General features: G+C 27.8%; 4 protein-coding genes across 10 annotated transcripts; 3 read left to right on the top strand and 1 right to left on the bottom strand.

Moving 5' to 3' along the window:
• Window positions 1–4,367: 4,367 nt before the first annotated feature.
• Window positions 4,368–9,268, bottom strand: LOC122534358 (zinc finger and BTB domain-containing protein 41). 4 transcript variants are annotated; one of them, XM_043664907.1, is made up of 8 exons: window positions 9,175–9,264; window positions 7,822–8,187; window positions 7,311–7,748; window positions 6,837–7,229; window positions 6,571–6,693; window positions 6,190–6,426; window positions 5,794–6,121; window positions 4,368–5,715 (listed from the first exon to the last, which is right to left on the bottom strand). In XM_043664907.1, the coding sequence occupies exons 2-8, from the start codon at window positions 8,148–8,150 to the stop codon at window positions 4,378–4,380; spliced, it is 3,186 nt and encodes a 1,061-aa protein (XP_043520842.1). In that variant the 5' UTR covers window positions 8,151–8,187; window positions 9,175–9,264; the 3' UTR covers window positions 4,368–4,377. The 4 variants fall into 4 exon arrangements, with proteins under 4 accessions (XP_043520842.1, XP_043520840.1, XP_043520839.1 ...); XM_043664905.1 differs by having other exon boundaries at window positions 6,837–7,748; window positions 7,822–8,178; window positions 9,175–9,268; XM_043664904.1 differs by having other exon boundaries at window positions 6,837–7,748; window positions 9,175–9,263.
• A 114-nt stretch (window positions 9,269–9,382) lies between these two features.
• Window positions 9,383–11,775, top strand: LOC122534365. 4 transcript variants are annotated; one of them, XM_043664926.1, is made up of 5 exons: window positions 9,383–9,861; window positions 9,935–10,025; window positions 10,088–10,168; window positions 10,265–10,339; window positions 10,405–11,775. In XM_043664926.1, exons 1-5 carry the CDS (start codon window positions 9,838–9,840, stop codon window positions 11,691–11,693), a joined length of 1,560 nt encoding a protein of 519 aa, XP_043520861.1. In that variant the 5' UTR covers window positions 9,383–9,837; the 3' UTR covers window positions 11,694–11,775. The 4 variants fall into 4 exon arrangements, with proteins under 4 accessions (XP_043520861.1, XP_043520860.1, XP_043520859.1 ...); XM_043664925.1 differs by having other exon boundaries at window positions 10,265–10,342; XM_043664924.1 differs by having other exon boundaries at window positions 10,250–10,339.
• A 312-nt stretch (window positions 11,776–12,087) lies between these two features.
• Window positions 12,088–16,479, top strand: LOC122534363 (ARF GTPase-activating protein GIT1). The gene is made up of 13 exons (XM_043664920.1): window positions 12,088–12,378; window positions 12,774–12,907; window positions 12,988–13,100; window positions 13,170–13,356; window positions 13,427–13,557; window positions 13,631–13,811; window positions 13,867–13,939; window positions 14,397–14,594; window positions 14,665–14,831; window positions 15,257–15,427; window positions 15,494–15,673; window positions 15,745–15,975; window positions 16,047–16,479. Exons 1-13 carry the CDS (start codon window positions 12,315–12,317, stop codon window positions 16,242–16,244), a joined length of 2,028 nt encoding a protein of 675 aa, XP_043520855.1. The 5' UTR covers window positions 12,088–12,314; the 3' UTR covers window positions 16,245–16,479.
• Window positions 16,480–17,915: 1,436 nt separating this feature from the next.
• On the top strand, window positions 17,916–21,460 carry LOC122534367 (nucleolysin TIAR). The gene is made up of 3 exons (XM_043664930.1): window positions 17,916–18,900; window positions 19,013–19,309; window positions 19,414–21,460. Exons 1-3 carry the CDS (start codon window positions 18,313–18,315, stop codon window positions 19,705–19,707), a joined length of 1,179 nt encoding a protein of 392 aa, XP_043520865.1. The 5' UTR covers window positions 17,916–18,312; the 3' UTR covers window positions 19,708–21,460.
• The last annotated feature ends 561 nt before the right edge of the window (window positions 21,461–22,021 follow it).

The raw sequence follows: 22,021 nt of genomic DNA, 5'->3' as shown, positions 1-22,021 counted from the left end.
GATACAGTACCTTAAATTATTTACTTGCTTTTAGCATAAACATAGATAATATTATACATATTTTTATGAATGGTGAAAACATTATTATTATACCACTATGTATTTAGCTTATTGAGTTTCATAATATAAAGTTTTAAGATTTTATACAATATAATGTTGAATTATATATAATTACTATTCATTTACATAATTTTTTTAGTCGCATAAATTTATCTCACACAAATTTCCATTTGAAATAAAAACGAAAGTATCAAGTATTTAAGAGTGTAATTTAACAAACTGACTTTTTCAAATCTACGTTTTTTCCAAACTTTGTTATTAGATAGATGTGACATAATTTTTAAAGTATACAAATGAATATATATTTACAATTGTACACACATTATTATCATATGTACTTCGAATTATCCGTAACTTTGTGCGGACATAATTAATTGTATTTTATAACTGTTGGTTTATTAAAAAAAAAATATATATATATCTACGATTAACAACACCATTTCCAAGATAATAGTATATACACTTTCATTCTTTAGCTATTTTATTCCTGATAGATACAAACAATTCTATCAAGAAAATGCTAATTTAGAGCTTATAAATTTATACATATTCTTGGAGCTTACTTACATTATAACTAAAGTAATACATATAAGAATTCTTTAAAACTTTATCATGCAACATAGTATTATATGCTACACTAATTATTTTAGATCAATTATCGTTAGAAAGAAGCCACGGATACTTACATGCAATCAATCTTCTTGTAGTTGAAAAAAATCAAAAAAATTATATTATAGCCTTTCTTGTCTGTACCTCTTTTAAACATTCTGTTATGAAATTTCATCCAATTTGAATATTTTTGCAATTATTGCCACCTGCACTAGCTGCTCTATGCGTTAACTACATAAATTTTCGAATTTGTGTTATACTTAAATAATATAAAAGCTACCGTTAAATGAAAATGTAATATGTATAATATTAAAATAAAAATTATTTATACATAATATCAACTTTTGTCTGAGTTGTTTGATGTTTCTTATGTAAATATATATTTATATATTTCTTATCCAAAAATTGTAACTTTACATTGGTCACATATAAATTTTTTTGTTCTTACATGTCTTATAATTTTGAGACTATGTGAGGTCTAGTTTGTATGACCAATTTAAATAAATTTAAGCCAGTTTTAAATGTTTCTTTAGTGTTATAACAGTAGCATAATTACATATATTACTAAAATAGTTAATCACTATTCCAGTATATACACAAGATACAAAATATGATGCTGTCCTATGAATGTAATTATTAAACGCATTCTTTATTACTTGAATAATTTTACTGATGCTTTTCTCAAAATAAAATTATCAATATCTTTTTATCTATTTATTTGTTGAATCTTTTCTAATAATTTTGTTTATATGGGTATCACCCAAGACTAGAAGCTGAAATATTTTCGATACGATTAATTATATCAAAAAATATTTTCGACAAAAGTTGAACAAAGAAATTCGATTTTGAACACGTATCACATTGAAATATTTTAATTAAAATATTTTCTAAAGTAATGATTTTTCAGTATAAATGGTTTAATTTTTTTTTTTTTTGTAGAAAATGACTAGCTGAATTAATTCGTGTATTACAAAATATATAATTTCATTTAAAAAAACAAACTTAATTTTCAAGTACCTCCTATGCATCCACACTAAAAACTTATAATTATGTCAACTAAAACCCCTCTCGAAAACTAAACCATTCAAGCTTTTATCTAAAATATTTTTTTATATAATTAATTGTTTCCAAAATATTTTAATTTTTAGTATTAGATGACTCATCCAATATGTAGAAATATATAAAACAAATGAATAATGGGCATTGTGCACCATTTCTAGAGACATAGATAAGAGTATTAAATAATATATATATATATATTATATATATATATATATATATATATATATATATACACATATTATTTTGCAAAATGTTACAAATGGTATTAGAATTTTCATTATATTCAAAATATTTCTTAGTTATAAAAATATAGCACACACAGTTTTTGATTGATTGCCTTGTATAATGCCATTGAAATACAACTAATTTAACTTTGGAATACAAATATACATACATATATATATATATACATGTATACATATATGTATGTATGTATGTATATATATATATATATATATATATATATATATATACATCATTTATATATACATATATCACCTCAAAGCTAAGAATGACAGTACAAAAGTATTACAATATTTTGCACTAAATGCAATAAAACGTGTTATTTTATATAAGAAAATATATGTAAATTATGAAATATATGTGATTCCTTTATCTTAATCTTATCAAAGTTGAAATATTTCGTAAGGAATCGGATTTATCAAAAAAAAATTTGTATAAATAAAAAATAAATTTATAAATAATTTTATAAATTTTTATATTTTACGAGATATTTTGACTCTGCAAGATAAAAAGGAAATACCTTGTATATTTTAAATAATTTTTAAAACTAATAATATTCAATATATGACCCTGCAAATTTTAAGAAATTTGAAATATTAATTAGTTGCTTTTTATTATCATTTAACATAGTCTTATTATCATTTAACATTGAATATTAATAAGTAAAATACAAAACAATCCGCAATGCAATAAAAAACTTGAATATTTTTTAACTTGTGAGAACATGAATATTTCACATAAAACGATTTCGGATATAATTTAATGTAACTTTTAGAGATGAAATATGTTGACAAAAGGTAACTAATTAATTCAATAAATGAAATTGATTACTTAAAAAGAAAATTTTAATATTTGTGTTTAATTCTTTATTTCTATGAGACAAAGATGCAATATTGTAAAAGGTACTTGTCAATATATCTAAAATATTCATACGAAAGTATATACAACACTATTTCCAATACTTAAATTAGTATTTTTGTAATATTAAACTTTTGTAAGCCTATAGTAATATGTAAATTTATATTAACCAAAACAAAATATAATTTTACTGCTTTTTTCAATATACCGTCTTATGTAATGTCTGATGAGTAGCACCCATCGATCATAAATGATATACAATTGATGGGTATGTGAAATCTATGAAATCTATATTTTTAACATACAACATAAATAAATAAATAAGATAGTAGATCTATAAAAAACTTTGATCTTCCTTTATGATTGTGCATAATTTACCAGCGCTTAAATTAAAATAATTTCAAAACTTATAACATGAAAATTTTAATGTTCTTTTTTCATAAAATTCTACACATGTTTCATACAATCATATATAATGCCAAATATAATAAAATAGTTTTCTAATTTTATGAAAACCATTCAGATATGTTAATATGAACAAAGTATACCATAATAATAAGCATATTTTATTATATTGTGAATACTATTAAATAGCAACAATGCATTCGTGTTCCTTGTGTCATAAAATGCTCCAAAATACAAAAATTAATTTATACAAATATGTTTTTATGCAGCCTGTGCAAAATATGTGTATTATTACAATATTACAATATTACAATTACTTGATTTAAGACAAATTTATAAATTTAATTTTTTTTTTAAGTGTGAATTAAATAGTTAATATCTAATTTTCCAATTATGCTATGTCGACTTCTAAGTATTACTGTGAGTAAAAAATTTAAGAAAAATCTGGAGTCAGATGGTAATATTGCATACAAATTATTCATCATAATATTTCAATGCATTGGCTGTCATGTACCTAATTACTTAGGAGCTAAAAGCAAAAATACGGAGTAGATTTAATTTATATAAACGAGTAATATTATAAAACATACTCGCATTAATATTTAGAATACTTTAATACTTTATGTACACAACGTGCCATTATTTCATTTTTTTGATAAATTTCTTTATAAAATTGTGGATGGTAAAAGAATGATCTAAGAGTTTAATCTTTTGACCAAGATAATTTGCTTCACAAATTGTACATATAAAATATTTGTAACATTAATTATTGTATCATGATTCAATATGAATTTTGAGCCAAATAGTTTTTTTTTTTTTTTTTTTTAAAGAGAAACACGAATAGTATAAAAAAGATGTAATAATAATGTTAATCCAAAACGAATATGTTCGAAAGTTCTTATATATTATAGAATGACGTAATGAACTAAAGACAGCATCAACTTTTAAAATATTTAACACAAAAATCTAGTATACTTCATAGAGCAACGAGTAGAGGACATTTTGGCATACTAACATAATGCCAATTCAAATAAACAAATAAACTTTCATTGGCTGATTTAAAATATTGCTTAAACAAACAAATATTTTTAAAATATAACAGATTTGCATACCTTTTTTAATTTCATTGAACAAATTAAATCAAATGTGTATTGGAACATGGACCAACAATTCTGCTCGGCTGGAAAATACTGCGGAACACATTTCGCATGTATATTCCACAGCATCTGGTATAATAGTTTCTGGAATATCATCCACAGGTGCTATAACGCTATGAACAGCCAACATTCGTTGAGGTGTCGATTCAACTTTTACACTAAGTTTTACATTTCCAGTTCCCACATTTTCAGTATTATTGACTTCACCTACATCAGGAAGTATATTTTCTTCTTCGGTTGTAACACTTGCTTCAAATGCAACTTCCAAATTACTTCCATCCACTGAGTGATCCATTAATCTTTCCGAATCCATATTTTCTGTATTATTATTGTTTTGTATTTGCTCGTGGTCAATATCCATTGGTTCTTGCTTAATTCCATCTTTCTGTTTTTTAATTTTTCTCAAGACACCTGATTTTTTTCTAGGTGCTGATTCCATCTTTTCATTATTAATAGTAAGAATATTGCCATTATTATTTTTGTGATTATTATTTGATGTTTTCTGCATATTAGGTTCTATTTTTATGTTGGTTAATGTTTGATGGTGTATCGGTGCTGGAGATAATAAAGGTTCTTCCTTTGGTTTTGGGAATGTTGCAGGCGTTGGTTGAAGTTTCCCTTCAATGTGATAACTAACGTTTTTTGTTCTTGGTCTGTTTCTTTCTCCACCCGGAAAAATACCTAGCTTGTGTTCTTGTGGCATCATTTTAGGAGTCCTTGTTACCATTGTTTTAGTTTTCTGTCCCTTTTTAACTCCGTCACTACCAATTTCTACAGGCACTCTTGTTTTTTGGGTGTGAATCATTTTTGGTCTACCAGGTTGACATGAAGCTTCAGCTTCACCTTTTTTTTCTTCTTTCCTAAGCTTTTTTTTAGAAAGCTTCGATTTTCCTGGATTTAATTTTGAGTTACTGACGATAGAATTTATATTTTGTAATGAGTTTTCAAAACTTTTCAAAACATTCTGATAACCTTCTTCAACATTTGATCGATGTTGCTTATTTTTTCTTCCAAGTTTTCTTTTTGTATTATCATCTGAATCAGAACCTCCTTCCGTCATATCATACTGCTCAGTCATACGAAGCATTGTATTGGTTTCATGGGTTTTCAGTTTACGTCTTCTCTTATATTTACGTGGTCCAGTTTGTGGTTGACGTCTTAATGCAGTATTATCATCACAATGTTGCACAATATGAGCAACTATTTCTTCCGATGTTGCATATGCATCACCACACACTTTACATAAGTATGGTGTAATACTACCTACACATTTTGGATCAGGGCCTGAATGATGAGCACGAACATGTTCTCTAAGAACAACCTACAATAATGAAAAAAAAAGTAAGTAAAAATATAACTGAGTGGAACAGTAAAATATACTTTAATTAAAATGCCTTACTCTTTGATTAAACGCACGTGGGCAAATCGCGCATCCGTATGGCTTTTCTCCTGTATGGATACGTTCGTGTTTTCTTAAAGTACCACCATCAGCAAATGCTTTCCAACAAAATCTACAACCATATGGTCTTTCTCCAGTATGAATACGAATATGAATTTGTTGAGAACTACGGCTGCCGAATGTTTTCCCACATTCTCGACACGGGAAAGAACGACCGCCTAGATCTTTATTATGTGAATGTCGATGGCTAACAAGAGCTCTACCATCAGGAAATTCTTCTCCGCATTCATCACAAGCTACCATTTTATTGCGATGCGATACCATATGTCTGATTTAAAATTCCGCCAGTAAGTAAAAGATTAAACTTACAAAAGATACAAAAATAATTATGAGTACCTTCGTAATCTAGCTTTGCTGTGAAAACGTTTGCCACATTTTGTACATCCAAAAGTTTTATCAACATTATGAACCCACGAATGCTTTAATAAGCTGCGTTTATCTTTACAGGTTTTTCCACAAAGGGTACATGTGTTTGGTGGAGCATCTTCAGCATGATTTTGCCGAACATGTTCAGCAACTTCTGCATCATCACGACATCTTTCTCCACATAACAAACATCGACGACTGGGTGATCTAGATAGATTAAACAGATTTTCTTTCTAGCAATATTTATCTAATATTTACTTTAAATTTTTTATATTTACCTAAATATAAATTTTCAAAGATATTGTCATAGAAATGTAATTTAATTTTAAAAAAATCTTAAATAAATAGTACCTAGCATGAAGTTCAGCATGTGCTAATAATGCTAAAGCTTCTTCGAACCATTCACCACAAACATTACAGACATGATGTTGACTTGGGCCTTCCACTATATCAGCTTCTTGTTTGACATGAATCCTAATGCAATCAACATTAAAATTAATATCACATTGTTATTAATTTTCCTGCAAATTGGCAGAGTATTTGAACAAAATTTAATTTTAATTATTATATATAATCTTAATAAATAAATTTTATTTGTTACCATAAAATTATCTTACTTCTGATGACGTTTAAGTAAATCCAAACGATGGAATGGAACACCACAAGTATTACAATAAAATTCCCCAAATCTTTCATCTCCTGTATAAGTGGCATCATTATCATAGTCTTCTGTATCAGATTGTACCGTGCCACCATGTTTAATACGAATATGTTCTCTTAAACTGTTAACATCCCAAAACATATCACCACATGATGTACATTCAAATGGACTGTCACCACCATGTACACGTGCATGAGATGCAAGTGCTTTTTCCCTTGCAAAACCAACACCACAATACTGACAAACATATGGTTTTGTTGGATCAGTTATAGGCCATCGTGGTGCTTGGGGATCAGTTGATACAGGTGACATTTGTTCAGACCATCTTGAGCTCGAAGCATAGTTACCACTGCGCGCAGAATTTCTACTAGTCATTTCCTCCAAAAGACGCATATCTTCGTCAACATAATCATAAGATTTATTGACGTACTTGCCCATTTCCATTTTATTATCTTCCATGCGTTTTGAAATTGAATTATTTTTACGTTTTCTTGGTATACTTGATTGTACCTTTTTACGTCTGCCTTTAGTAGATTCTTCTTCCTCTGGTGCCAATGAATCATCATCATTTAAATCATCTTCTAAACCATCTCTTGGTGGTGCATAAGCATGAATCTTTAAATGATTCATTAAATCACATTTTCTTGCATAACGTGCTCCACATAAATTACAACCATGAGGTCGATCTGTTTGATGTGTCACCATATGATTCATTAAATTTGCTTTTTTTCTGAACCTTCTACTACAAAAATCACATGGATAAGGTCTGCTATTTGTATATGAATCTTGATCAATTGGTAATGGTATTTCCATATCATCATATTCCAGTAAATTTTCGTGAGACACTTTTGTTTCTGATATTTCAACTCTTCAAAATATAAAATTGATGAATTATTTAATTTACTAAATTTAACGTAAAAGAACATTTTATATAAACTTACCCATCTTCTGGACCAGATCTATCCCAATTATCTGCAATTACTTCTTCTGTAACCTGTATGTTTAAATAGTCATGACCTTGATCTTGTGGAACTATGTAAATAGATTCCATATCGTTGGACTGTGGTACCATTAGTATTTCTGATTCTGTCGTAGGAGTAACATTGGGAACTGATTCTACTGTTTCCTCTATTGCAACTTCTTCACAAGCTCCTATCACTTCTTCTTCTGCTCCAACAAGCTGTGTCTCTAAACCACATATTACCTCTTCGTGAATAACATTCCCTACCTCCTCCACCCATTGTAGTGTTAAATCTCCAGCAACATCCATTTTGTTGTAATGTAAATTTATTTAATCACTGAAATCATTAAAATATAAGAATTATTTTTAATTTTAAAATTGTTATAATAATCATTTTATTTTTGTTTATTTTGTTACTTTGAGGTTGTCATTTATATAATATCTATATGCCATATACTATTACACTGAAATAAACGAAGTATATGTCTGCTATAGATACATACAAACACATAAACATCAAAAATATATGAAGTTAAATATTAATATGATTAATATTCAATCATGTTTTTAAAGTTAAAATTGAAGAAATATAATTTTGACTCCAAGAATGATATTTTCTTCTCAATAATTATTTACTCAATTTTCAAATAAACAGACTTTAGCCGACTTCTAATTACACATTGTAAATTAACAGTAAACTGCCTTTATAAAAAGTCTTTAGTCTATAATAATTGTATAGTAAAAAAAATTATTATTTTCATTCAACAAATGCAAATCTTTAACAGAAAATTTATATTCGTAAATTTCTTACTGTGAACAAATTAAATCTATTTAATAAAATATAATATTATTAACAGAAGCTGTAATATCGAAAAGAATTGTATGTGAAACTAATTTAGGAAGAATTAAGTAACGCGTAGCAGACATTTGAAATTATCTGCTAATTACGATTTTGAAATTTTTTGAGAGCGTTTCCTCTAAACTTATTAAACAACGAATATTTAAAATGTTGACATCTAAGGTTATATTATATAGGTTATGACTTTAGAGGTTATAAGAAGCATTTCGAAATAGAAAATTGTTTTACACGGACGAATCAATTGAAATAAGTGCCATATAGATCGGTAATGAAAAACAATGGGTGGCCGATCGGGTAACAGTATTTTACATATGATCAAAGCAGTAGCCATAGCCTCTCTTTATTCCGAGCCTCCTTCCATCCAATTACACATTACGAACTACGTTAAAGTTGTACTTCTTCGTGCACGCGTAGAAATTTTCTACCTCACTTCAATGTTGATAGAAATAGACGTGATCACAATAATTTACTTACTGTTAAATATCCTCTACACAGCTATTAACCTAACCAAAAATACTTTATCGAGATTGAGAACAGCGTCAACCTTCGGTTGTTTTCAATTTGGAGGGGATACGTTTAGAAATAAATTTAACAAAATGGCCGATAGATGTGACTTTGGGGAATAGCCAACTATAGATGAGAAATCTGCGCAAAATCTTTCGCATTTTGTATAATAGTTGTCTGTGACAGACAATTTATCGTGCAATGCATATTAAATATATAAATATCTACAAAAATTATTGTTATTCAGTATTTAACTTATGTTTCTAACTTATGCATTTACAATCACAAAGTAAACGCGCGATATATAAAATATCAGTTCACAAGTTCTCATTGGTATATGCTATGATTGCGCAATGTAAATGCACCATTCTATATAACTGAAACATGATTTGTCGTTTACGAATCTATTTATTGTTGTGTTTTATGATTATAATCCGTTAAATTACAAGAAATTTGAATTTGTGTTTATGTATATCTTTGCACTTTTATTTACGAGTTCGAGTGGTTTGATTACTATTGTATATTATTTGAAATAATAATAAGCAAAGTAAATGAAAGGCAACTTGTAGTATAAATTACAATGTAGAAAATATAAAGATTTTAGAAACGACATTATTCAATTAGAAATTAAAAATGTTTGTCAAATCTAATTCAACAGTGAGTGTAAATTAAAATTTTAAATATATAAATGATCTGTAAATATTATATATAACCATATATTTTCTCTTAGGGTAAATCCAAAGATAAACGGTTACAGTTAACAAGGATGACAGAATGCTCAACTTGTCCAAAATTATTACCAAACAGTACGTCTAAAAAAGGTAATTTTATTAATACAATTTTATGTAAATTAAATAATAATATTAATTAAATTATTTTGTAGATTATGGAAGACCTCAACCAATTAAAATTGCTCAATTGCTTAAGCAATCCGAAAGTATAAAAAATATTCCACAAGACAGTGGTACATGTTCATTTTTTGTTCTTAATTTTTTTTATATGTGTTCTTAATTTTTTTTTATATAAGTGTTATATATTCATAAAGATGAATACATTTCAGTACGTAAAAGGGCACAACCTGAAAGACTAGGTGCACTTTCAAATAAAAAAAATATAAAATTAAATGATAAACAAACTGGTTAGTATATATTAATATCTTTAACTAAATGTTCAAATAACGTATCATTTTATTTTTCTTAGGTACTGAAATGACACCTTCTAACAGGTGTGCACGTAGATTTCTTAATTTTAGTAAAATTTCTACCAAAATTACAAAAAACGACAATGAAAATGAAAATCAATCAAATAAATTTGAACAGCTTCATAACGAAGTTTTTAAACCAAATAAGAAAAGAAGCTTATTAATACCACCGAACACCATAAGAGAAAAACATTTACAAGAGTGTACTCAGAAAAATATCGGACAATCAATGATACATATGACATTAAAAAAAGTGGATGAAATAAATATTGATTCTAAGGATGAAAATAAAATCACAGATGAATCCTTAAATGTTAATATAAATTCTGCAGTATCAATTGAGAGTAAGCAAAAATGTAACGATCAGAAAATTGTTCCATCTCCTGATCATTTGAAATCAAAGTTTACTGGTCATTCTGCACAACATTTTGAAACATTACACGTAACACCAAAAATTTCAAGTTTCTCTATGTGTAAATCTTCTCAGCAGATAAATAATGAGGATCAGGTATTTATGCAAAATAATTCAATACGTGAGAAGTTTACACCTTTGAAGTGTAACATAGTTTCAAAATCAAAAGAAACAGACGATTGTGTTCAAAATTTATGTAATAACTTACAAGATACAGTGTTAATAACTTCTGAAAATATGGAACATAAATCACCTGAAATGATTAATATAAGTAAAGATAAAATTATTCGTTTCAAACACGATTTAAAAGATTTATTAACAGAAACAGAAGAAAATGTAATTAAAATGAGATCAATGTTAACACATATCGTAGGATTATTTGATAAAGAAATTACTTCCAATATTCAGTTAAGGAAAGGAAATAATACTATGGTAGACAAAGAAGTTCAAGTAGAAACTTGTTGTAAATCAGCACAATATTCAGAAAAAAAAGTGCCACAAGTTATAGTAACTGATAATGTTGACAACAAAGAAAATGATGGAGTTCAGAGTATAAAAAAAGTGTTTGATAATACAGCAGATGAAAGTTTCTTAGAATTAGAAAATCAACTTAACATTACACATGCAAAACCTATGCAAAATGACTCCCAGTTAAAAACTCCTAAAATGAAGAAAAAAGGGAAACAAAAACGACCACTTAGGGAATACATGGCTTTAAAATCAAATATGAATTTTTTAGAAACTCCAGATGGTAAAAAGTTCAGATCTCTATGCCAGATAGATGATGTGGACAAATCTGTCCTTAATGTAACATATATATCAAATAAACTGCTCACAGATCTTCAAAATTTATACTCTGAATCACCAGATTCTTGATCATGAGTTTCTTTTTATAATTGTATTGAATTGAAATTAATTGTATTCTGATATAATATTGTAATACAATTATTATCTATTAGTGTGTAAGTTTTATATTTGTACATGTGTGTAGTAATATAATAATTTAAATTTTAAATGTAAGATAAATATACCTATTTTTAATGAATAAAATATTTTGTGTATTTATTAAAATACTAATTTTAATAAAAGAATTCAAATTTAAATTCAAGTCCATAATTTTAAAACAGTAATTATATAAAATAATATTCTTTTTTATAATATTATTAAAAATGTCTAAATTTTTACAATAAATATTTAATAAAAAGTATACTTAATATAACATAGAATTTGAATAGGTTAGAATGAAGTAAGCAAAAGTATATCGTATGATTGCGTATCTTTTAGGATGTTCGATCAATGGTGCAACTACCTCAAGCTCGCTTGGGACGATTTCTGTCACAGTAAAATCATTAAATATATAATGACATCCAAATTAGGAATTTTTATTTCTACATTGGTTTTTGACATTATTATTTTCAAAAGAACCTGTGCGTTATGTTGCACCTTTTAAATTTCTCATAACAAGTCTGATTACCGTACCTTAAAGAGTTAAACGTAATGAGAATGGCTCGGCCGAAGCATAGAGTTAACACGGATATATGTGCTGAGTGTGGAGCACTCGGTAAATTCATTTTTTTCTCTTAATAATTTAATTAACATAGAATTTTTATTAAATTTACTTTCTTACTAGTATTGTACAATCACATGTTAATAAAAACTTGTTTCTAAACTGGTTAAGATTAATTAAAAGTATTTACATTTTTTATACACTTTTTTACGTATATATATTATGTATATTATGTAAGTTAATTAATTTATCTATAAGAAAATAATATTTTATTTATAGTTTTCATATAATTAATGAATTTTATAATTGACACTATATAAATTTGTAGAAAAAATTATTGTCATTTGGTATTTTATGTTATTTTTTTATATTTATTAGAATTTAGTACATTAATAATATGTATTTTATTGTAAAAATGACATGGTAATAAATTGTAAAACTGCTTTCAGAACCAGGATGGGCTTCATTGAATAGAGCAATTTTATTATGTGATGATTGTTGTGGTATACATCGTAGCCTTGGTCGTCATATATCTCAAATAAAATCACTTCACAAAAGCACTTGGCATACAAATCTCCTTAATGTTAGTAAAAACAAATACAAATATGTATAGCTTATAAAATGTCTGAAATATCTATAATGTAAAAAATAATTAATTTATAGATGGTGTATACATTAAGTGATAATGGAGCAAACAGTATTTGGGAACATTCCCTTTTAGATCCTAGTAATTCAAAAATTAGTAGAAGGAAGCCTCAAGCTAAAGATCCTCTACAGTTAGTATAAATTAACTTTTAAAGAAACATAAGACATGAATTTTACTAATAATTTAATTATTTTTATAGTCCAATAAAAGCTGATTTTATTAAAGCAAAACATCAACATTTGACGTTCATATTACGTCCAAGTAAAGAAGAATGTTGTAATGAGGAGGAATTAAGTAAACAATTACATAGTAGTGTTCGTACAAGTAATTTAGAAACTTCTTTAAGATTACTTGCACAAGGTGCTAATCCAAATTATTTTTACAAGGTAGTTTCAAATAGATTATTATTATACAACTCAATAGTGCAAAAATATCGTACAATATTTGATTTCACAGGAAAAAGGTACAACACCTTTACATGTTGCTGCTAGAGCAGGTCAAGCTTTGCAAGTGGAGCTTTTAATAGCTAATGGTGGTAATCCTAGCATAATTGATTTAAATGGGCAAACACCTGCTGAAATTGCCAAGTAACAATACCAGTTTTATATTGTATATGGAGAAATATTATGTACATATAATGATTACATTTTTTGTGTTTAGGATGGCAGGACATATAGACTTATCGGATCGTATAATAGAATGCTTGTATGAATTAACAGATAGACTAACATCTTTTATATGTTCACGTAAACCAAATCATAGATTGAATGAACATATAATTATTCCTGAATGCACATTACAGAATGATCTATGTTTTGAAGGAAGGAATAAGTTACAAATGGTAAATTTAAACTTTATTAGAATATGAACTATATTATATAACTGCTTTTTTTTAGTTATCAAATCATTTGTTAGAAGAATTGGCAATGGATGTTTATGATGAAGTAGATCGTCGAGAAAATGAAGAAAGTAAGGATATGATTGCATTGTATAAATAGTTATTTTAAAAAATGAATAGATTAGCATCTGAAAGCAATTCTATATCATTCGTAATTGATAAATTTAATATGTAACTTTATAGTAATACATGAATATCTATCCATATATACACTGAATAATATAATTGAATAATTGTTTTTATTGAAATTAAGATAATGTATATGTAACATAAAACAAAAATATTACATTAATCCATTCTTTTTTATATATTGTACTATTAATATGCATGCTTTTTTTTATTGCATCATTTTAAAGGAGAGGTGAGTTGAATTAAACATTTTTTCAATAATACCTTGTAATTTTAAGTTGTGGTATGTAAATTTTAATATATGCACGATTTGAATAATAAAATAATTTTTATAAACATATATTCTAATATTGCTAATTAATGGTATTAATTAATTTTTATTTTACGTTTCTTAAATAGTTTGGTTTACAACTGCATCTTTACCAGAAAAATGTACAGTGCCTTTTCTACCAGTCAATCCACAACTATCATCAACAAGAAATCAAGGCAGACAAAAATTAGCAAGATTTACACCAAAGGAATTTGCTACGCTTATTATAGATGTTCTTATCGAGGCTCGTAGAAGACATATGCTTGCAAATAATGCACCACTGCAAGGTTTGTACAAAAATGTATAAATTGATTTCTTTTAATTTATCTGTTATATTAACAAGTATGGTATTTCTAGATCCAGCTGTTTCTATACTTCATAAAGAGCAACACGGAAAATATGGATCACAAATGTCTGATGATGAACCATTATATGATAGTGTTGCTTCTGATGATGATTACGCATTGACATCATCTGACAATCCAGTGCCTGAATACTCTACACAATTTAAAATGGATAACGAGGTACATATTAAATTATTTTAATATAAAATTAAAAGAATTTTCATAAATATAGAAATTTTGCAATAAGATATAAAAAAGATGGACGATAAATTATTTGTCAAAAATAGATAAAATTATATGGTAACGTATTGAAGGTACCAGCTCTAGTAACGAAAAGAAGAATAAGGAATCGGCTAAGTACATGGCTCTTCTGTAGACAGTGCTATTAGGCAAGTGCATAGGTCTGTTAGTGCATGTGCAGCCTTTGCCAGAGAGTGCTTGTTGCACCTTTCATAATACATAGTTCACTAAAATTTATAACATGGATATATTGATTATGTGTTTTGTTCTGTAACAATCATATAATGTAATTTCTAAAAAAATTTAAAATTTTTCTCATTATATAAAAGTGAAAGTTCATTGTGTATGTTAAAATACTATTACAGGAAGCTTTTGCGCCATTAGCCAAGGGACTTCCATCTTTTGTAGAAGTTTTGAAAAAACAATTAACTCTCTCTGAATCTACTGTTAGAGATCTCCGAGAACAAATTCGTACTTTACAGAGTACCGTAGAACAGTTAACACAGGAGAATAATGAACTAAAACAAATGATTCATGTAAGACAAATATTTATTATCTTTATAATATATTGTGAATTAAAATCTAATGTACAAAAAATATAGGTGAAAGGATCTACTGATGGAGTTATTAATGGTCATGTTAGTGGAGAACAAGAACCAGAATTAGAACCAGTGCATGATATAAAAATATCTCTTAATAGAAGCAACCAGCGACCTGCGTCTATGTATGAAACACGAGAAGGTTTACGAAAACCAAATTCGTGGTCGACATCTATTTGTCAGGTATTAATTTTCATGATAAATATTTTGACTTATGTTTATCAATTTTATTGCATAAGATTTGATTCATACAGTCAAAACGAGATTCAGAGACAATGTCGCGCAGTAACACTCAAAGTTTATGGGAATGCGGTGCTCCCAATCTTCCGCCGAGTGAGGAAGTTACACGAAGAACTGAACAAGTTACAAGAAGAATTCAGGAATTATGGATGGCCATGCAAGATCCAAAACAACGAGAAGCTTTTGTACCTTGTGCAGAAAGAATTCGTGTTGCCGTTGCTGAACTCACAGCTATATTTCCGCAAGTAAGACGTGCGTTTTCCTTTTAAACGTAAATATAAATTTTTATATTAAACATATTTAAATTATATTGTAGAATCCTATTGAGGAAAACATCAGATCTGCTCTGCGACAATTAAATGGTAATACAGGTAGACTTCAAGCAGAATGTTCTGGTCTTCAGAGATGTACTAGTGATATAGAACATATGGACAGATGCCTTCAGCAAGTACGTTCATGTGCTTACGACATTGCCAAAGCAACAAAACTTCTTGTTACTCAATTTCAGACGTAACAGATCAAAGGCAAAGTATTACAATTTAAATAATTTTTCTATATTTAATGTATATAAATTGTACATATGCTTAATGTCGTAATACTCAAAATCATCACAAATTTATATATTTAATAAGTATTCGTTTTATATTACATAACAATAATTTGTTGTCTAATATTCTTATTTTTATTATAATGTAAATAATGAGTAAATTTTAACGCATGAATATTCTTATAGTTTGTTAAAACATATATATATATATATAACATGACATGTTTCAAGATTCAATATAATATTGCCGTAATTTTTAATATATCATAAAGACTGAACAGCCACAAACCAATGAATTTTATTAATACGCAATTTAAGTTTCTATACTTGGTTTTATAAATGTATTTTTTGCTCATATAAGCTGGTATATAAGAATAATTACAAAATTTAATGCATTCATATAATTGAACAAGTATTAAGTGTGATATAAAAAGATTTAAATTCTTATGATGCTATTGTTAAAACCTGGTAAACATTTCATGCACTTTTGATAAAATTTATTTTGCCGTATAAATAAATATTATAAATAATAATAATAATTTACCACAATTTAGAAATTAATTAATAAAAGTATAATTTTTATTAACATATATATCATATATATAACATATATCACATATATAACATATATATCATATTTATAAATAATTTATTTTGTATATCCAAATTTTATATATTTTATTATGTGTATAAAAAAGCCAGCTTATATTAAAGCGTTACAAATAAGTGAGAATTTTATCGCCAGTAAAAAGAATGTTTCTTCTTATTATTAGTATTAATAATATGATCGTATATAAAGTGAAAGTTTATAGTTTATATGATAATGAGTGAAAATTGGTGTTGATGATGCATTAATTTTATTTGAGATATTTCCATCAAGAATTGCTTTTACTGTAATATTAGGAATATATGTTTAATAGTTAAATAAAATTTAAATATGTTATTGTTGATACTTACAGACTACATTGATATATTTACTGGCAAATACAATTATTAAAATAAAATCGTCTTTAAATACTTTTATCTGTCCAAAAACTAATATTTTTTACTTGCATTAAAGTTAATATCTGCTGTGTAATGATAGTTTAAAATGCATGAAATATTATTTCTTATAATATTTTGTATTAATTTGATGTCAAAATATTCATTTGATGTGATTCAAACAATTTTATTTTTAATATTTTAAATATATCAAATTATTTAATGTTTTAAATATATTCGCGAAAATGGTTATGCTTTATTTGCGATTGTACAATATATTATAATTTACATAAATGATAATGCTTTTTCTTTTCAATTTTATATCTTTTTTTATATTTTAATTTCAATAAAAAATATTGGCTTGAATAACTATTACTTCTTAATATGAATATTTTTCATGGAAATAATTATAAAATATAAGTTTTTAACGATCATATACAGCTTTCAATGATATTAAATTTTAAACAATAAAAATTATATTTGGTCAATTATTGTCATATTGTAGAGGATAAGTTAGATAAATCATTGTATTAAAGAAAAAGTAGAAATATGGTGAAAATCGACCTTAAGGAAGTAATTGTCTAGTGAATTTTGTAGACCAATGATTCACAAGCGTTTTCGCGCTATCTGTTATGAATTCTTCGACGGATGATACAAAAACACGTGTTCTTTACACTTTAGCTGAGTAAGTTTTAGATAGTTCATGTGAATTTAAGCAGATTCCGACGGGGAGTTAAAGGAAAGTGAACAGACGTGAAAGGAGAATAGTTTTAAGTAAGTTAATCGGTAAAATAGGAAAGTTTATGTGGATGATTGAAGGGAAAGTAGTGAAGCAGGAGAGCGGCCATTTTATGTTAGTATGACGTAGAGGCTGGGTGTAGCTTCGCGTTGAACCGTCCGTGTTCTTCAGAAAAGGCGAGAAAATCTGAATTCTGATGCTGGGGTCGAGGTAAATGCTCGTACCACGCACTGAACGTGTGAATTGTAAATTAAGTCGAAGGGAAGTAAGAAAATTAGTTAAATAAGGCAGAACTGGGGTTTTGAAAGAACGAGCATGAGCGAAGAAAGCAATCCGCGAACGCTCTATGTGGGAAATCTAGACTCTTCGGTGTCGGAGGAACTATTGTGTGCACTTTTCTCACAAATAGGTGCAGTTAAAGGATGCAAAATTATACGAGAACCAGGGAACGATCCATATGCGTTCGTCGAATTTACAAATCATCAATGCGCGGCTACAGCGCTAGCCGCCATGAACAAACGATCCTTCCTGAATAAGGAAATGAAGGTTAACTGGGCAACGAGCCCTGGAAATCAGCCGAAGTTGGATACGAGTAATCATCATCACATATTTGTCGGCGACCTGTCGCCAGAAATTGAAACACAAACTTTAAAAGAAGCGTTTGCACCTTTCGGCGAAATTAGCAATTGTAGAATTGTACGCGATCCACAAACCATGAAAAGTAAAGGATATGCTTTTGTATCATTTGTGAAAAAGTCTGAAGCTGAGGCAGCGATAGCAGCTATGAATGGTCAGTGGCTTGGATCCAGAAGCATCAGGACAAATTGGTCAACTAGGAAACCACCGCCACCAAGATCCGAAAGGCCACGGCATTCAAATAATAGTAAACCTAACTATGAAGAGGTATGTTTTGAAATTTCAATGTATGAAGCCTAGCAAATTCATTGTTTCTGTGTTTAATTAAATCAATTAATGGTGTTTTACTTCCTAATTCATGTATTATTATTGTTAATAGGTGTATAACCAAAGTAGTCCAACTAATTGCACAGTGTACTGTGGAGGTTTTACAAATGGAATTACAGATGACCTGATAACCAAAACATTTTCTCCCTTTGGTACCATACAAGATATAAGAGTATTTAAGGATAAAGGATACGCTTTCATAAAATTTACTACTAAGGAAGCTGCAACACATGCCATAGAATCAACACATAATACAGAAATTAATGGTAGCATTGTTAAATGTTTTTGGGGAAAAGAAAATGGTGATCCCAACAGCGTGGGTCCAAATGCAAATCACCAAGCTCAACAGGTTATTATGATGCATATATTTTTTATTCTGGATATATTCTGCCTTTAGCATATTAAAAAAGTAATAAATGTAAAGATATATATATATTCTCTTTTGTTCATTAGGTTACAGCTGGAGCTGGACAATATGCATATGGATACGGTCAACAAATGAGTTATTGGTATCCTCAAGGATATCCACAAATGCAAGGCCAGTTTTTACAGCCTGCTCAGTACTATGGTCAATATTATGGACAACAGGCTCAATATATGAATAGCATGCGAATGCCAGCTCCTGGTGCAGGTACATGGCAACCTGCACAAGCGACCGCCGCCCCACCGACCGCAACTGCACCATTGCCACCAGGTCAGCAACCTGCAATGGTAACATATACTATGCCACAATACCCCACGCAATGAAATTGATCATTGATCAACATCAACTAATTGTTACATATGGTACATTTGCCCCTGGGGTGTTTGCAAATTTGTTCTGTCATATACCTATTCGAACAAGTTCATTGGTATTTCGACTGCAACATGTACAAATTTTCGAGTTTTGCTTCAATTGAAGTACCATACATGATAAAAAAGAGCTCTTAAATTTAATTGTAATCTTGACTGATATTTAATTAATATTTCAAAAGACTTACCACAAAAAATTCAAAGTGTTATATATATGAAGATATGTATACTTTCGCACGTTTACATTTTCCTTGTACGTTTCTCTTGCCAAACGATAAAAACATATTGTAATAAATGCAAGTTCATTGGAAAAAGAAAATATATCATAAGCAGTCAATCCATCAGTGTAATATAATAATCTTTTCAAAATGGTTTGTATTTTAATGTTGTTGAATAAGGTATATTTCTGAACTTAAAATTGCAGCCCCTTGATGAGCCCTGCATTCGTTGTGCTGCGTAAGGTGTACGTATGTATGCGAACATTGCGTTGTTATATTTTTAATATTTTTGCCACCATTACCAATCTTTAGTTTATTTCAAATCATTAATGAACAGAGATAAATGTTCATTTATGGTAAACACAAAGTACGACATTGAACATAGTATAAGATAGGAAGTATAGGTAGACACGGCGCCTGTGATGTAGCTAGATTTGGATGCATGCTTTGACGTATGCAGGGCCCTATTAAAATAAAATATGCGATAAACGAGTTATAAACTTTCCTCGTTTTGTGATATTTATCGTCGGTGGTAAATGTACAAAAAACAGTCTTATAAACAATTTTAAGAAGATATTCCTGGAAGTGTCAAAAATTAAATATTTTATGCCGAATTTGACTTAATTGAATACACTTTATTATACTACTTAGTGACTCCTCTCCATTTGTACAAAAGAAATAGTGAATCTTGGTGTAATTATTAAAATGTAATTTAAGTATAATAATAATAATGATAAACACTTCCACTAAGAGTTGGAGTCACTACTATTTTTCCTTCATTAATTTATATATCAAGTTGAAATTATGTTCCTTTGAACATGTAAAATATCAGTTTTTCTCTTAAAATAATCAGTATATCAATTGACAATCACATTTGATATTATCTGATATTTTGATGTTATTGTAATTCGTCGCGTGGCACGATGCCTTCGTGTCTTCCAATTATTATACAAGTGAAAATTATTGTATATCTTCGATTTTCAATATAATTAATTCTCTATATATATATATATATATATTTTTTTTTTTTTAAATTTATCACTTTCATCCTTCAAAATTGATTTTTCAGAATTCACTGATTTCACTAAGTTAATATATTAACAGTAAAAAAATTAGAGCGAGGAGTTAGAGTAAAACTTGTCGATACTTCGCTTCACCACCGACGATAAAAAGCCATAAATCTTTGAAAACCAATTTGTATAAAGTCAGTACTGAATGTAATAACAGGAGAAACATAATGTCAAATATAGCAATGATTAATTGACTGCGATAAGTGATATCGAACTATGAGAAGCCAAGAAAAAAAAACTTGTCTATGGATTAATAATAATCACTGAATGGATGGAAGACATTAAAAAAATGTTATATGAAAAGTAATTTAGGTACAGCAGGGTGCGAAACCCTCGAAAATGCTTAGGATAATGTTATCTTATAATAAAAACAAATTGTCCTTTGAATGAAAAAAAGGAATAAATATTTAAAATACACAATATTTTGTATTATTTCATAGCCCACGTTATTATAAAATATAAAGTTATGAAATAATATCAAAAGTAATTTTTTAAATTTATAAGAAACGTAGTACCTTCGTTTATAACTGGTTAAATGTAAAAATAATATAATAAGTTTTTTAAGTACATACAAGGTAATTTTATTTTACAGCCGACATACTTTTACAATAATCGTTTACGTTATCCGAACAATTTTTTTGCAATCTCGTCAAGCACTTAAAATACTTGATAGTTTATGTAGAAAATATAATTCTGACTGACTTTTTGACACAATAAAATTTAACGTTAAGTACAATGTTTGCGATTTATTGAAGAAAGTAACTATTTCTGTATAAAAAAAGAGCATCAACATGTTCAATTTAACACGAAAAACATTACGCTAGTTATACTATTATTATTACATAAAACCAAATTTCGCGAATATTATAGTAGTGTCAAGTTAGAATATTTTAGTACTATAATCAAAAATAATAATTCAGCAGAATTGTGAATAATTTAATTCATTTTCATTTTGATATGAAAATTGCGAGCATTCCTTTT

This window comes from Frieseomelitta varia, unplaced genomic scaffold, assembly GCF_011392965.1.
Source record: "Frieseomelitta varia isolate USP_RPSP 00005682 unplaced genomic scaffold, Fvar_1.2 scaffold_588, whole genome shotgun sequence".
In the NCBI taxonomy this organism is placed as follows: Eukaryota; Metazoa; Arthropoda; class Insecta; order Hymenoptera; family Apidae; genus Frieseomelitta; species Frieseomelitta varia.
This window is presented reverse-complemented; position numbering and strand designations above follow the sequence as displayed.

What these genes read in the sequence shown, in the direction of transcription:
- LOC122534367 (XM_043664930.1), top strand. Translation starts at nt 18,313, where the DNA reads ATGAGCGAAGAAAGCAATCCGCGAACGCTCTATGTGGGAAATCTAGAC. An exon ending in GTAAACCTAACTATGAAGAG is followed by an intron (nt 18,901 to 19,012) that starts GTATGTTTTGAA and finishes TATTGTTAATAG; the next exon opens with GTGTATAACCAAAGTAGTCC. An exon ending in CAAATCACCAAGCTCAACAG is followed by an intron (nt 19,310 to 19,413) that starts GTTATTATGATG and finishes TTTGTTCATTAG; the next exon opens with GTTACAGCTGGAGCTGGACA.
- LOC122534358 (XM_043664905.1), bottom strand. Translation starts at nt 8,150, where the DNA reads ATGGATGTTGCTGGAGATTTAACACTACAATGGGTGGAGGAGGTAGGG. An exon ending in AGATCTGGTCCAGAAGATGG is followed by an intron (nt 7,749 to 7,821) that starts GTAAGTTTATAT and finishes TATATTTTGAAG; the next exon opens with AGTTGAAATATCAGAAACAA. An exon ending in CATGCTGAACTTCATGCTAG is followed by an intron (nt 6,427 to 6,570) that starts GTACTATTTATT and finishes TAATCTATCTAG; the next exon opens with ATCACCCAGTCGTCGATGTT.
- LOC122534363 (XM_043664920.1), top strand. Translation starts at nt 12,315, where the DNA reads ATGAGAATGGCTCGGCCGAAGCATAGAGTTAACACGGATATATGTGCT. An exon ending in CAAGCTAAAGATCCTCTACA is followed by an intron (nt 13,101 to 13,169) that starts GTTAGTATAAAT and finishes TTATTTTTATAG; the next exon opens with TCCAATAAAAGCTGATTTTA. An exon ending in AACTAAAACAAATGATTCAT is followed by an intron (nt 15,428 to 15,493) that starts GTAAGACAAATA and finishes CAAAAAATATAG; the next exon opens with GTGAAAGGATCTACTGATGG.
- LOC122534365 (XM_043664923.1), top strand. Translation starts at nt 9,838, where the DNA reads ATGTTTGTCAAATCTAATTCAACA. An exon ending in TTGTCAAATCTAATTCAACA is followed by an intron (nt 9,862 to 9,934) that starts GTGAGTGTAAAT and finishes ATTTTCTCTTAG; the next exon opens with GGTAAATCCAAAGATAAACG. An exon ending in AAACAGTACGTCTAAAAAAG is followed by an intron (nt 10,026 to 10,087) that starts GTAATTTTATTA and finishes ATTATTTTGTAG; the next exon opens with ATTATGGAAGACCTCAACCA.